General features: G+C 42.1%; 1 protein-coding gene across 5 annotated transcripts in view; it reads right to left on the bottom strand.

Annotated features, from left to right (window-relative positions):
* Positions 1 to 15,226, bottom strand: part of CPLANE1 (ciliogenesis and planar polarity effector 1) — a 372,488-nt gene that overhangs the window by 202,283 nt on the left and 154,979 nt on the right. For all 5 annotated transcript variants that reach the window (XM_033932742.1, XM_033932734.1, XM_033932750.1 and 2 more), the window contains one exon: positions 3,448 to 3,612. In XM_033932742.1, coding sequence (XP_033788633.1) covers positions 3,448 to 3,612 — 165 coding nt within the window. The remainder of the gene's footprint in view (positions 1 to 3,447; positions 3,613 to 15,226) is intronic.

Below are 15,226 nucleotides of genomic sequence, written 5' to 3'. Positions count from 1 at the left end.
TGAGGTGAGTCCGAAAGGAAGAACTCAGTATTGAAGATGGAGATTCCCCACCCGAAATCTCAGGAATCTGCGAGAGGCTGGATAAATTGGTATACGAGTGTAAGCCTCCTTGAGATCTAGAGAGCATAACCAATCCCCTTGATGCATCATAGGGGTACAGTGTTGGAAGAGAGAAAATCCAAAACTTCTCTTTGACCAGAAATTTGTTGAGGGCTCTGAGGTCCTAAATAGGTCACAAATCCCCCATCTTCTTTGGGACTAGAAAATAATGGGAATAAAAGCCCATGTCCCGCTGGTTGAGGGGAACTTCCTCGACAGCTCGAAGGCGAAGAAGAGCCTGAGCTTCCTGAAGAAGGGGAAGTTGCAACACGCTAGAATGATGGTGAGAACCCAAAGGTCTGATATAATCTGCTCCCACTGTTGGTAAAAATGATGGAGTCGACTTCCTATGGGCAGAAGAAAAGTCTGATGGATGCAGGTAAATGTTATGCTCAGACTTAGATTGTCAAAAAGACTGCGTTAGCTTAGTTGCAGCAGGAGTCTGAGGTTTTTGTTGACGTTGTTGCTGCTGCTGTCTTCTAGGAGGAGGCCTGGAAAAAGCCGGAGTAGACTTTTGAGGGTAACGCTGAGGAGGCAGTTTATAAGGTTTTGCAGATGGAGCCTTAGGCTTAGGCTACACCAGAGAGGCAAAAGATCGCTCATGTTCAGAAAGACGCTTGGTAGCTGCCTCGATGGTATTGTCAAAAAGCTCAGTACCTTGACAAGGTAGATTAGCTAGACAGTCTTGCAAGTTGGGATCCATATCCACAATGCGTAGCCAGGCCAAGTGTCGCATTGCTACTGCAAAGGCAGTCACCCTAGATGATAACTCAAAGGCATCATAAGTGGCCTGGAGCATGAAAAGGCGAATTTGAGAAAAAGTCTCTTGCAGTTGCTTAAACCCAGGCAGGCGATGGACAGCTAAGTCAGGAAAGAAAGAAGGCATGGTTTTAATGCAGTACTTAAAGTAGGACATGAAGATGAAATTATAATTGAGGACTCTATTAGCCATCATGGAATTTTGATAAAGACAACCGCCAAACTTATCCATGGTACATCCTTCCCTGCCCGGAGGAACAGCAGCATAGACCTTGGAGGGATTAGATTTCTTTAGAGAGGATTCCACAACAAAGGATTGATGAGATAATTGAGCTTTCTCAAATCCCTTGCAAGGAATTGTACGATAGCGAGATTCCATTTTAGAGGGAATAGCTAGTATGGAATAGGGAGTCTCCAGATTCCTGATGAATGTTTGTTTTAATATAGGATTCATGGGAAGCCTCAGAGTTTCTTTGGGCAGATGAGAAAGCTCCATCTCGGCTAAGTATTCAGGGGTATACTTGGATTCAGACTGAAGATCAAGCTAAAGAGCCTTACCCATATCAAAGACAAACTTTGTAAAAGATGATGTCCTAGAGGCCAAAGCCTCCACAAGAGGTGAAGAGGATCGTGATCAAGGAGTAGGATGGAGAGGCTTCTCTGGAATATTGAGAAGGCATATCTGTATCCAACGTATCAAGTGTTACTGAAGAGGCTCTACTCTGTGATATTGGTGGAGTGAGAGAATGCTTATGCTTCAGAAGCCTCGAAGGAGAAGACCCAGGAGTCTGAGGAAGGGATGACCTCAAGTTATGCTTCAGAGAGATAGGTGAAGGAGGATCTCTCATGAGTGGCCTCGAGGAAAGAGTCCTCGACCTCGACTTGCCTCGATGTAGAGACGCAGAAGGTGTAGGAGACTGTAGAGGTCGAGACCTATGCCTGAGTTTCAAAGGGGTCTCGATGGGCCTCGATACTCGAGGTACGGGAGACAACATACCCTGTATAGGAGACTCTTTGCTCTTCTTAGATGGCAGGTGCCTCGAGAATGAGGCATGTTTTGTATGGTGCCTCAATTGAGGTTTGGCTCCCTCGTCAGGAACAGGCTGGGTGCTTGGAGACTCGGGCCTGGAAGGACGAAGAGAAGAATCACTGGAGGACAGTCGTCGAGACCTACGAGGCTTTTCTTGAGGCGCATTGATGGAATACTCAGGCTGGCTCGCAGGAAGCAGGGTCGAGGCAGGAGCAAGCTGAGCCAAGACCAAGGCAATTTGAGTGGTCAGGATGGCTTTCAGCATGTCCTCGAACATAGGCACCGAGACCAATGGATCTGGTCGTACAGGTGCAGCAGTGCGCTCCAATGAGGGTGACCTCGAGCATGAGCATTCCCTATTTTTGGAGGCACGCTTGGATGGAGGACTCGTAGAGGCTGGCACGACTGCACTCGTTGCCTGGACTGCCTGAGACTCAGCTGGAGGCTTCTTAAGGAGCGTACCTGGAGAAGGAAGAGGAGACTTACCCAAGGACAGAACCTTAAGAGGCACAGCAGATGAGGCCTTCGAGGTCGAGGGGACTTCACCGAGGTCGCCCCTGGAGTCGAGACCAAGGTCGAGCCCTTTTCCGCAGACTGCTACATGTTGCCAAAGAGCTCAAAAATCTGGACACGACATCTGCGAAGGGCTCGAGGTTGAAGGGTAGCACAGCGTGGGCAGGACTCAGGACTGTGTTCTGGTCCTAAGCACTTGATGCACCAACGATGTGGGTCGGTCAAGGAAATGGCCCGGCCACAGTTGGCTACACTTCTTAAACCCAGTAAGAGGCCGGGACATAGACAATGAGAGCTGCAGTCGAACAAGGACAGGCGGTAGGGCCTAAGCCCTTAGTCCGCCGGACGGAACCAACGGAGAAAGGAAAAATATTAAAGTTTTTTTTAGACGTGCCCGCACAGCGACCGACCACACAATAGAAATAAAATAAAATAAAGGAAAGCCGTTGTGTGAGAAAGGCACTTAGAAATACAGCAGAGCTAAGAAACAGGGTTTCTCGGCTCCGCGGAAAACAAAGAACTGAAGAGATGCGCGCCCTGACTTGGGCGGGAAGGCACACGTGCATGCGTGGTGCAGCACTTGCAAACTTGAAAATCTTCAAGCAAGTCTGCTTGCGAGGCTGTCCGCTGTGAGGCCCTGTTTATGACGTCACTCACATGTTGAGAATATGCTGCCTGCTTGTCCTGGGATAAGTATAATTACTATGGGTGCCTACAAGAGCTCTGAGGCTGTATTCTCCTGTGTAGCTCAACTCAGTTTATCTTTCAGAGAGAAAGTTTCTGCACTAATGCTGTGATGCAATATGTATGTATTTGAATTTGAGATTTATGACTTCCATTCCTTTTGTTTCATTTGGTTATATTATTAAGCACACTATTTATGCAGATACTTGTTTATCCCAGGTGTGAACATTGGTTGGCTGAATTGGAAGTGGACAAGGCTTAACCCAGAAATGAAAAATGATTAGCCAATTAATCTGTCAAAATGAGTTTGACAAAAGCTATATAACCTACAATACTTCCCTCCTTCAGTATATACTTTTTACCTTTTTTATAGGAGGCAGCTCTCCTATAAGGCTCAGGATTATATCTTGCACAAGTTCTTCAATATTCATAAACCTTGAGAAAGGCAGCATTCTACAAGCCCATTCCAAAGCATTAAGGCAATGCTCAACTATGCTTGCATTGTGATCCACGGCCCTCTTGCAATCCTAAACAGAGAATGAAATTTGTATTTATTGAAGGTAAAATGTTAGCAAATTTAAGACTGTAATCTCAAAATTGATGAACTAGTATTTTCAGTCAATACGTAAGTAACAATATATTAACAAAACTTAATTTTAATTTAATGTGGATATTTGAATTGAACCATATATGTGACCGTCTCTGAGAAAAATGACTAAAGTCTCCAGAAACAAAAAAATAAAGTTTTAATGAATTCTGTTAAGCAAGCAATTTGTAATACAACAGTCCAAACTCCATCCTTTTCATATGAAAAAAAAAGTTACAGAAATTCAAATATGCAACTTTTGTAGACTGCTTATAGACACATGATATGAAAAATAAGGAGATTATGTACTTACCCTGGTAAGATCTTTTCCAGTAGATAGGTGAGACATTCTAGACCGTAGGGTTAGTTCCTTTTATCCGCATGGAGTGCAGAAGAGAACCATTCCAGGTTTTCCACTCCGCCTCTAGGGTACTTCACAGGCTAGCTTAGCGCCTCCCATCAGTCAGTAACCAAGCATGAAAGGACACTCACATCTGTGAAGTAGAGGCACCTGTAACGACAGGCTAAACATTGTTCTGCTCAAAACAACAGCACCCATAACTGCCAACATAGGCTTCAAAGGAGCACAGGAACTACTCCCAGAACAGGGTGAACTTATGTACAACTACTTCCCAGCCCCTAAAAGCTGACCAGTCTCCACGGAACAAGATGGTAACAGTGAAGGAGACTGAAATGTGACAATGAAGTCTGAAATCTGAATCTGAAAGCAGGCACAGCAAGGACAGGGCGTGGAGTCTAGAATGTCTCACCTACCTACTGGAAAAGATCTCACCAGGGTAGGTACATAAACTCCTTTTCCAGTGCAATAGGTGAGACATTCTAGACCAGTGTTCTTCAACCTTTTTACACCTATGGACCGGCGGAAATAAAATAATTATTTTGTGGACCGGCAAACTACTAAGACTGAAATTTTTTTTAAAAAACCATCGCTGCCCCATCCCCGTGAGGTCGGTCCCACAAACCATCTGATCCCATCTGCACAAGCCTCAAATAGTTATGATTTTATATTGAACATATTTTATTAAAGTATAAAAAGAAACAATATTCTATACAATTGTCATTTTATAAATACAAATAATACAGGGCAAAGAACAAAAAAAACCCTGTCTCCCCTCCCCTTCACATATATCCCCTCTACTATCAAGAAAACTGAATAAGCCAAATTATTACAGAATGCTACACAAATATCATGTAACAGAATACCACAGTCACACATGACAGGAATGGTGTTAGGGGAGTGGAACTAGGGCAACTGCCCCCTGGTCAGAGAGAGCCCTAAGCCAGCTGGAAGCTAAAGAAGCACTGCCTGGGCTTTGCACTCCCCAGTTATGTCTAGCAAGATACATATTTCAAATCTGATATATTTGAATCACAAGATAGAAATAAAATTATTTTTTTCTACCTTTTGTCATCTCTGGTTTCTGCTTTCATTGCCTTTTCACTCTCTTCCAGCCAGTGTCTGCCCTAAGAACATAAGAATTGCCACTGCTGGGTCAGACCAGAGGTCCATCATGACCAGCAGTCCGCTCACGCGGCGGCCCTCTGGTCTAAGACCAGCACCCTAACTGAGACTAGCCCTACCAGCGCACATTCTTGTTCAGCAGGAACTTGTCTAACTTTGTCTTGAATCCTTGGAGGGTGTTTTCCCCTATAACAGCCTCTGGAAGAGCGTTCCAGCTTTCTACTATAGAACTTTCTTACGTTTGTACGGAATCTATCCCCTTTCAACTTTAGAGAGTGCCCTCTCGTTTTCCCTGCCTTGCAAAGGGTGAACAACCTGTCCTTAGCTACTAAGTCTATTCCCTTCAGTACCTTGAATGTTTCTATCATGTCCCCTCTCAATCTCCTCTGCTCAAGGGAGAAGAGGCCCAGTTTCTCTAATCTTTCGCTGTACGGCAACTCCTCCAGCCCCTTAACCATTTTAGTCGCTCTTCTCTGGACCCTTTCGAGTAGTACCGTGTCCTTCTTCATGTACGGTGACCAGTGCTGGATGCAGTACTCCAGATGAGGGCATGATAACCTTCTCTGTCTCTTCAGTCCAGCATCTGCCCCTTCCATTCACTGTCTTTCCCTGCCATCTCTCCTCCTGCCCCCCCCCCCCAATTTGGTTTGGCATCCATCATCTTCCTTCTGTTCCCCTCATGGTCTGGCATCTCTGTCCTTCCCTCCCCCCTGTGGTTTTTAGCATCTCTCTCTTCTCATTTCCTCCACTCAGATCTGATATCGTTCTCTGCTCTCTCTTCCCTTTTCTTCTCTGGTCTTCCTTCTCTATTTTCTGCCTCCATCTAAATTAAATTCTTTCTTACTATTTAGTCCTGTTTCCCTCTTTTCACCATGTCTACCCACAGCTTGTCACCCCTTTCCCTCACCCCTCCATTATCTTACTATTTTCTTCCCCCTTTATTTATCTCCTCCTTCCATCCAGTATGTGTTCTTTCCCCACTTCCATTCAGCATCTGCTCTCCCCTCTCAACTGACATCCATCTGCCTTCTGCTCTCTCTCCCTTCTTCTCACTTCCATCATCTGTCCCCTTCTCTCTCTCATCTCCTCCATTCCATCATCTGCCCCTTCTCTCTCTCTCTCTCCCCCCCAACTTCCATCATCTGCCCCCCTTCCCCTCACCTTTGCGGGTCACTTTCTTCCCCTGAGGGTGGCACATGTCAGAGGGGAAGCTTTGGCTGAGCAGAACTGCTTGCAAGGAATAGTGGAACTTACTTGATTGATGTCGATGCTGGGGCCCGTTGCCGTTTGAAGGTAAAAAAAAAAGGGACCTGCAAAGGCAAGAGGAAGGGAAACCTCCAGGACAGCTGCTCTTTGCCCTCCTTCAGCGGCCCAAGAGTCCAGACCAACAGTGGCAGCTCTGTGTGCTTTTAATTTCGGCACAGAGCTGCCCCTAAGCAGTAGTTTAGCGCGGTTTCATGAGGCAGTCTCGGGGCCTTTGCTAGGCCGGCCCGCTTCGATGATGCGATGTGGGCCGGCCTAGCAAAGGCCCCGAGGCTGCCTCATGAAACCGCGCTAAACTATTGATTAGGGGCAGCTCTGTGCCCAAGTTAAAAGTACACAGAGCTGACGCTGCTGGTCTGGAAGTGTGGAGACAAGGCAGGAGGCAAACGCGGTGGAAGGCAGGAGTCCCGGCGAAGGCAGGAGTCCCGGCACCGCGACTGCAACAGGAAGTTGCAAGTCAGCTGACGCCGGCCTTTCGTTGCGGCGGGGACCAAATCCTTCGTGGACCGGCAAGATTTTTTTGCGGACCGTCACCGGTCCGCGGACCGATGGTTAAAGAACTGTGTTCTAGACCATAGGAATGTACAAAAGCAGTCCCCCAGAGAGTCAGGGTGGGCTTGCTGTGCCGGTCTTCAAGACCGAGGACCCGAAAGCAGAGTCCTGTCTGGCAGCAACATCTACTCTGTAAATTTGGCAAACGTGTGAAGAGATGACCACATCGCCTCCCTGAAAATCTCCTCAGGAGAAACAGAAATTTTTCGACAGGAAACAATTCCAACTTTTGGTACAATCTCTTATCCTTGGACTAATTGACTACTGCAACATACTATACCTCCCCTGCCCAGCGACCATGATAAAGCAATTACAAACAATACAAAATACAGCCTTAAGACTCATCTACTCATTAAAAAAATATGACCACATCACAGAAGCATACCACGACTCACATTGGCTCCCAATACAAGGAAGAATACACTTTAAATTCTACTGCCTACTTTTCAAAGCTATTAATGGAGAAAGCCCATCCTACTGGAACAACCAACTAACTCAATCCACCTCAATCAGGCACAGAAGAACCCACTCACTATTCACATACCCACCAACCAAAAATGTCAAACGTAGAAAATTATATGACAATCTAATGGCCACCAAAACAGCAAAACTAGACAGACAAATCACCAATTTGCTGTCTTCGACCACAGACTACAAAACCTTCAAAAAAGAAACTAAAACTCTACTCTTCAAAAAATACATAAAACCTATTTAACATGACCAGTTCCTTCCCAATCTCCACTTACCACACTCTCTACCCTTTCAAATCTAAAATGTATCTAATTACCCAACAGGTATCACATCAAGTTCCCAAAAATTCTTATGTAATTCCTATGCAATTCTTATGACAATTCTTAAATAAAGGTACAATTCTTGTAACCTCCTGAGAAATCTTATGTAATCCGCCTTGAACCACAAGGTAAAGGCAGAATAGAAATCACTAATATAAAGGTAAAGAATGCGCTTCTGCCCACGAAAAAGCCACACTCCTAGTAGAATACTCCTTAACAGACACAGGAGATTGTTTTCCCCCAAAATGTAAGTGGAGGAAATGGCTCTATGGATCCACTGGAAGAACATGGCCTTAGAAAGCAGGAGTACCACACTTAAACGACTGCGTCAGCACAAAGAGATGGTCAGAAAAGCGAAAATCGTTAGTGACCCCCCCCCCCCAGGTAACGCAGCAGAACCCTGCGCACATCCAACCTTTTCAGGAGACAATCTTGATGTTTGGAACCTGCCAGCTGAAAAACAGGTAAACACACCTCCTACTGATATGTAACGCTGGCACCACCTTAGGAATAAAGGAAGGAACGGTCCAACATGAAACTCCCGTCTCCAAAATTCAGAGGAAAAGGACTCTACAAGACAATGCCTGCAGCTCGGAAACACTATTGGCAGAAAAGATGGCGACCAGAAAAACAGTATTGATTGTAAGATCCAGAAGTGAGGCAACGCAAAGAAGCTCAAAAGGAGTTTTGCCAAGGCCCGCCAAAACCACATTAAGGTCCCAGGCCGGGAATGGATTCTTAATGGGCGGCTGGACCAGAAGAGCCCCTTTCAAAAAACGAGCAACATGTGGATGCGATGCCTACGAGGCCCGGCTATCCAAAGACTGGAAACAAGATAGACCAGCCACCCAGACTCTTAAGGACACCACAGTGTGGTCCGTATCCAGACCAGCCTGGAGAAAAGCAAGGACCCACGACACAGAAGTCAAAAAAGGGTCTACTTGATCCAGGGTACACCAATGTCTGAAAGTGCTCCACGCCTTAGCGTAGGCGGAAACCATGGAAGACTTCTTGGATTTGAGAAGCGTAATTACAAGCTCCGAATAGCCTTTACGTTCCAAGGCCGAAAACTCAAGAGCCAAGCCATAAGAGCAAGGCGACCCAGAGCTTCCATGGTCATCGGCCCTGAGTAAGAAGGTCCATGGAGGCACTCAGGCGCAGACTGCGTCCTACTCGCAGTTGCATCAGATCTGCGTATCAAGTTCTTCGCGGCCAATCAGGAGTCACTAGAATGACTCTGCCTGGATGAGGCGCAATTCTCCGAAGAACCCTGCCTAACATTGGCCAGGGTGGGTAGACGTATAGAACAACATCCGGAGGCCCTGGCTGTACTAGGGCATCGATTTCTTTGCTTCCGGGCTCGAATCTTTGGCTGAATAAGTATTGCACTTTACTGTTTTGCGCTGGGGCCATGAGATCGAGATGGGTTTGACCCCCAACGTCACACAATCTTTCGAAGCGCCTGAGGCGACAGGGTCCACTCGCCTAGATCCAAACTTTGATGACTGAGGAAGTCCACTTGAACATTGTCCACTCCGGCCACATGGGACGCCATCAGTGCCGGGAGATGACATGCCTCCTAAAGGAACAAAAGCTAAGCCTCCTGAGCCAAAGGGTGCTCTTGGTTCCTCCTTGTCAATTGACATAGATGAGTCTGCAACACTCTCAGGGCTAGCCAAATGGCCTTGAGCTCCAGCCTCTGCAACGGGGTCCAACAGCCTTGAAGGGGACGATGATCGCAGTGAGCCCCCCCAGCCCCGAAGGCTGGCATCCATGGTTACAATCCAGGAGGCAATTTGCAATGGGACACCCTTGCAGAGTGAATGCGGGCAAAGCCACCATGCTTGCTCTGGCCGCCAATGTCCATGGCAGATGCATCTCCAAGGCATCTCGGTGTGGCGCCCACTGATCAGCGAGGTTCAGATTCGCCGCTGTAGTCCCCAGCACAGACTGTGAAACAGCCGAGGTGTTATGAAATACTGACGTCCCCGAAGAAATGGCTGCGCTGTGTGACTCCATAGGTGTAATAGATTAACCTCCAGCAGCTGGACCCCTTGATTTAAACTCGTACCACAAAAATTTCATGAACTCCGAGAAGGCATCTGGACCCTAGGGCAAAGAGTCACCCTCAGATTACTTATACTTTCACTTTGTAGGCTGCAGAGGGTCAGTCTCACGGCTGGACAATAAATGTGCAGTCCCAAGCTCCGAAAATAAAGACGGCCACCCCAATGGGCCGAGGGGAGGCTGAACCCGAAGTTACTGCCCCCCCAGACCACGCCGTGCAGCACGTGGCACATGAACATGCCAAAAGCAGCAAATTTTACATGAATCCACACTAGGAGACCCTGAGGACTCCATCACAGCAGTTTTCCTTTCAAAAATTCTAAATTTGAAGAAGTAGGAATAAGTTGAAAAAAAAGATTGCTAAAAATCCAAGATGGTCGCCAGATCAAAATCGTGCCAAAAATACACTATAAAAAAATGGCCTTCCCGAAATTAAAAAATTCCAAAATTAGTAAAGTTCAGGTAGGGGAACCCAGGGGAGCACTAGAAAAAACCCCAAACCCCTTGAAATTAGCTTTTTTTAAATCGCTGATAGAGTCTGTCAGCTCCTCTTACATTACTGGAGACAGACACTGTACCTGCTCTCTAGCCTCTGAGAAAAGACAGTCAGAATTCACTGCTACACTGCCGGGAAAGCTGATATCAAGCTGATTCTTCGAGCTGCCGGTCAGACCCACTGTCTAACTATGCCTCCACCCTTGCGGACCACTGACTGCACACCACAACGGGCAGAGGCACGAAACGCAGCCTTACATGCTGCGGAACACTGCTGAGCCCCCTAAGCGTGCTAAACGGTCAGCGGCTGAGCCCCCGCTTAACAGGGAGCGAGGCCAGGTCAGGGACAGCCCTGAGCTCCAAAGAAGACTAGCAGACCGGCTAACAGGTACCCCGAAGGGATCAGCCTGCCAGCTACAGACCGAAGTTTATGAATTTTCAAGCAGGTAGCTTTTAAAAGTGCTTGAAACGTGAAAGAACTGTGAAAGGTAATGAAACTACACCAAATTCAAAATAATAAATGGGGGAGAACAGAACTCTAACACCTGCAGCTATGAAGAAGAAAAAGACTAATGGGAGGAGCTAAGCTAGCCTGTGAAGTAGCCTAGAGGTGGAGTGCAAAACCTGGAATGGTTCTCTTCTGCAGTCCATGCAGGTAAAGAGAAATAACCCTATGGTCTAGAATGTATCACCTATTGTACTGTAACCTAAGCCATTTTCAACATTTTGGATTTGCTATTTGTCACCTTTCCTAGAGACGGACACATATAGATGAAGGCAGATTAAAATATTCAGCAATTTATCATTATAAAACAAAAACATTCAAATTACCAGTTTGTACAGTAACTAAATAAATGCATCTAGTTACTGTACTTAAGTAAAAGTTTGTAGCAATTTTACCAATTTTTACTACTTTTACTTTGATGCTTGCAGTTAAAAGTAAAAAGGGGAAGAGAAATGTAAATAATGATTCTTCAGCAAACCAAATGAAACAGCAAAACCAGGAATAGGATTTTGCTATGCAAGTTCATCATACAAACAGTAGATCATCTCATCTTAAATTTTGTTATTCAGTGAATATAGCCTATCAGAGCAACAAAGTTGTCTGTGGTTGTTGAACTGGTTACAGGTCTCCAGCTAAACAGAACAATGGATTAATGATTCACAACCGTACTGGCATGAGTGACGGTCATTTTCATTTAGTTTCACTAAAAGCAAAGTGGACTAAATTGTAGAGGAATTAAGCTGTTGGGATAAAAATATTAATAGTTGCATTCATTGTAGTTGAAGTACTTTTACTTTTTAACTCAAAAAGTATTATATTAGGCAATAACTTTTTTACTTTCACTTAAGTAAACATTTTGTGTGTTATTTGCTATAATTTTACTTAAATAAAAGTAAATATGTATATTTTAATACTGAAGTGCAACTATGAACAACACTGCAAATTACAAACATTACATAAAGTACAATTTCACTCTTATATTATCAATAACCAAGATCATATCAAATCATTTTAAAACTTAAATCTTAAAGATTCTTCAAAAAAATTTCTGGAAAATCAAACTTTAAAGCATGTCCAAAAATCATATAATTGGATAAACTACAAATTTCTTCTGAGAGCTTGCTCCTTTGGTTACAGGGTGACTGAATTATATTAAATATGGGGAATAAAACGGTTCTGCTACAAGGGAGTGCTGAAATGTTCTCAGGCCAGCCAACCAACTTCATAAATTCTGAGCCATTTTTTTGCCACTGTAGCTGAAAAGAGTGTTATCTTATTTTGTTAAGTGCCAATTTGCAGAAATTAAATGCTATCCCCCTCTTCTACGAAACTGCACTAGCAGTTTCTAGCGCAGAGAGCCGTGCTGAATGGCCTGTGCTGCTCCCGACGCTCACTGAGTTCCTATGAGTGTTGGGAGCAGCGTGGGCCATTCAGTGTGGCTAGAAACCTGCTGTTGGAAAAAAAGCAGGAGTAGCTATTCTCATAAATAAAAAATGTATAGCAGATTTTAAGTTAATAAAATTTGATCCATTAGGAAGATGGGTACATATTAAAATGAATCTGAGGAATACAACCCTGGATTTATTCAATTTATATGCTCCTAATTCAAATCAAATGGAGTTTTTCAAAAATATTCAACAGATATTACTACCACTGGCTGCTTCTAATTTAATAGTAGCTGGAGATTTCAATGCTGTAATGGATCCTATTTTGGATAAAAAACCAAGTAAAATAATGAAATCATTAGGATTAGATAATTTGATACAAACTTGTGATTTAGTAGATATATGGCGTATCCTTCATTTTAATGATCAAGAATATTCTTTTTGTTCTCAGGTCCATAAATCCTTTTCAAGAATTGATTATATATTTGTTTCTAATAACATACCACAAAAAGTGATGAAAGCAATTATTGATCCTATTATCATATCAGATCATGCTGGTGTGTGGATTGATCTACAAAATGATATATCTGTTTATTCTAAACCAATTTGGAGATTTAACAATGCTTTACTTGCAGACATAAAATTTATAGAAAATATTAAAGAAAAAATGCATGAATTCTTTCAATTTAATGATTTGGATAACATAAACATTGAAATTTTATGGGACGCTTATAAAGCAACAATGAGAGGAAATATCATATCATATTCTGCATATATGGAAAAACAACTTAAAAAACAATTTATACAATTGGAACAAGAAATTAAATTATTAGAACAAAAATTAATTACTAAATGGGAACATGATACATTGCAGAAATTATTAAAAACAAAAGTTAAATATAATGAGATTTCTTCTCAATTTGTAAGGAAAGATATGTTCTGTCGGCAAGTACAGTATTATGGAAATTCAAATAAAAATGGAAGATTATTAGCAAATTTTATTAAAGCAAAAAAAAGAAAATCTAAGATTATTGCAATTAAGGATAAACAGGGCAATACACACACTAGTAATGAAGATATTATAAAACAATTTATTGATTTTTATAAGGATTTATACACTTCTGATACTTATGAAAATAAAGAACAAGATGGTATAGAATTTTTAAAGGCATTTATTGGACCAAATATTCCGGATTATATAAAAGGTAGTTTAGAAGAACATATATCTTTAAAAGAAGTAGAATCAGCATTGAAAGCTCTTAAGAGTTGGATCCGCTCCAGGTGGAGATGGATATACTGTTGAATTTTACAAAACATTTCAAAATATTTTATTACCTTATCTATTAAATTTATATCAATATCAAATAAATAATGGAAATATAACAGGAACTATGGCTGATTCTGTTATAATTGTCTTACCAAAACCAAACAGGGATCCAACATTGATAACAAATTATAGGCCTATATCTTTGATGAATGTAGATGCTAAATTAATTGCTAAAGTGCTAGCTATAAGATTAGCAAAAGCTCTTCCTTTTATTATTGATATACACCAAACTGGATTTGTTGCTAAAAGACACTCTTCACATAACACTAGATTAGCATTTCATTCTCTAAATTTAGCAAAAAATTTGAATGATCCAGCTTTTCTAATATCATTAGATGCAGAAAAAGCATTTGATAGAGTAGAATGGAAGTTTATGTATCAAACTCTAGAATGGTTTGGTATAGGACCTGGTTTTATTAAAATGATTCAAACATTATATAGCTCCCCTGGAGCAAGATTAAATATAAACAATAATTTATCTGATAAATTTAACTTGCTAAGGGGAGTTAGACAGGGTTGTCCTTTATCTCCCTTACTATTTGATATCGTTCTAGAACCCTTATTAATTGCAATAAATCAAACTAAGGGAATAAAGGGAATCACATTTTCTAATTGGGAATTTAAATTATCTGCATATGCAGATGATATATTATTATATTTAAGAGAACCAGAAGACACCATTCCACATCTACTTAATTTAATAGAAAAGTTTGGAAAGTTTTCTGGATATAAAATCAATTGGGAAAAATCTGAAGTTCTTCCAATTAATATCCATTGCACCAAAGGACTATTTGATTCATATTCATTTAAATGGAAAGAGGAAGGACTAAAATATTTAGGTATTCTTATAAAAAATACAATTGATGACAGTAAAAGAGAATGAAAAACTTTTATTAAAAAAAATAACAGAAATGTGCGAGCAATGGAATCCTTTACATCTTTCTTGGTGGGGAAGAGTCCAAACAGTTAAAATGATGATATTACCTGTGGTTTGTTATCAAATGAGTATGATTCCAATATTTTTTCAGGGGTCATTTTATAAAAAATTAAACAATATTCTAACAAAATCTGTTTGGTTTGGGAAAAGACCAAGAATCGCTTTAGCATCATTACAAAAAACAATTAAGGAAGGAGGGGTAAATTTTCCAAATTTCTATAGGTACCATCAAGCCTATATTTTAAGACAGGGAATGTATTGGATCCTCCCAGATCTCATGGAAAATGTACCCGACTGGTTATATTTAGAATGGCGCCTCATGTTTCCTTTACATCCAGAACATTTTATCAGTATAACAATGCCTAGGAGATATAAGGACAACAGAATTCTAATAGATACATGGAAAACACTAAGATTTATAAGCAATTTAACACCAGATCCTTTGACTAAATCTTTAAATCAATCTATTTGGGTAAACTCCAGGATCAAAATTGGTGGATTTAAAATAGTATGGAAACAATGGATAAAAGCAGGTATACGAACTTTAAAAGATGTAATAGTAAATGGATCACTGCTTAGTTTTTCACAATTGCAACAAAAATTTGGATTAGATAAAACACAATATTTTAAATGGATGCAATTGAAGCAGGCCATTCAGGAAGGGTTCCCTGAATGGAAGAATCTTAACACTCAATATAGTTTACCAATCCTTTGTTTTCAAGCGGATTTTCTAGGACACCAAGCCGCAAA

Source organism: Geotrypetes seraphini, chromosome 1, assembly GCF_902459505.1.
Source record: "Geotrypetes seraphini chromosome 1, aGeoSer1.1, whole genome shotgun sequence".
Lineage (NCBI taxonomy): Eukaryota > Metazoa > Chordata > Amphibia > Gymnophiona > Dermophiidae > Geotrypetes > Geotrypetes seraphini.
The sequence above is the reverse complement of the archived record's forward strand: the minus strand, read 5'-3'. Positions and strand labels throughout refer to the sequence as shown.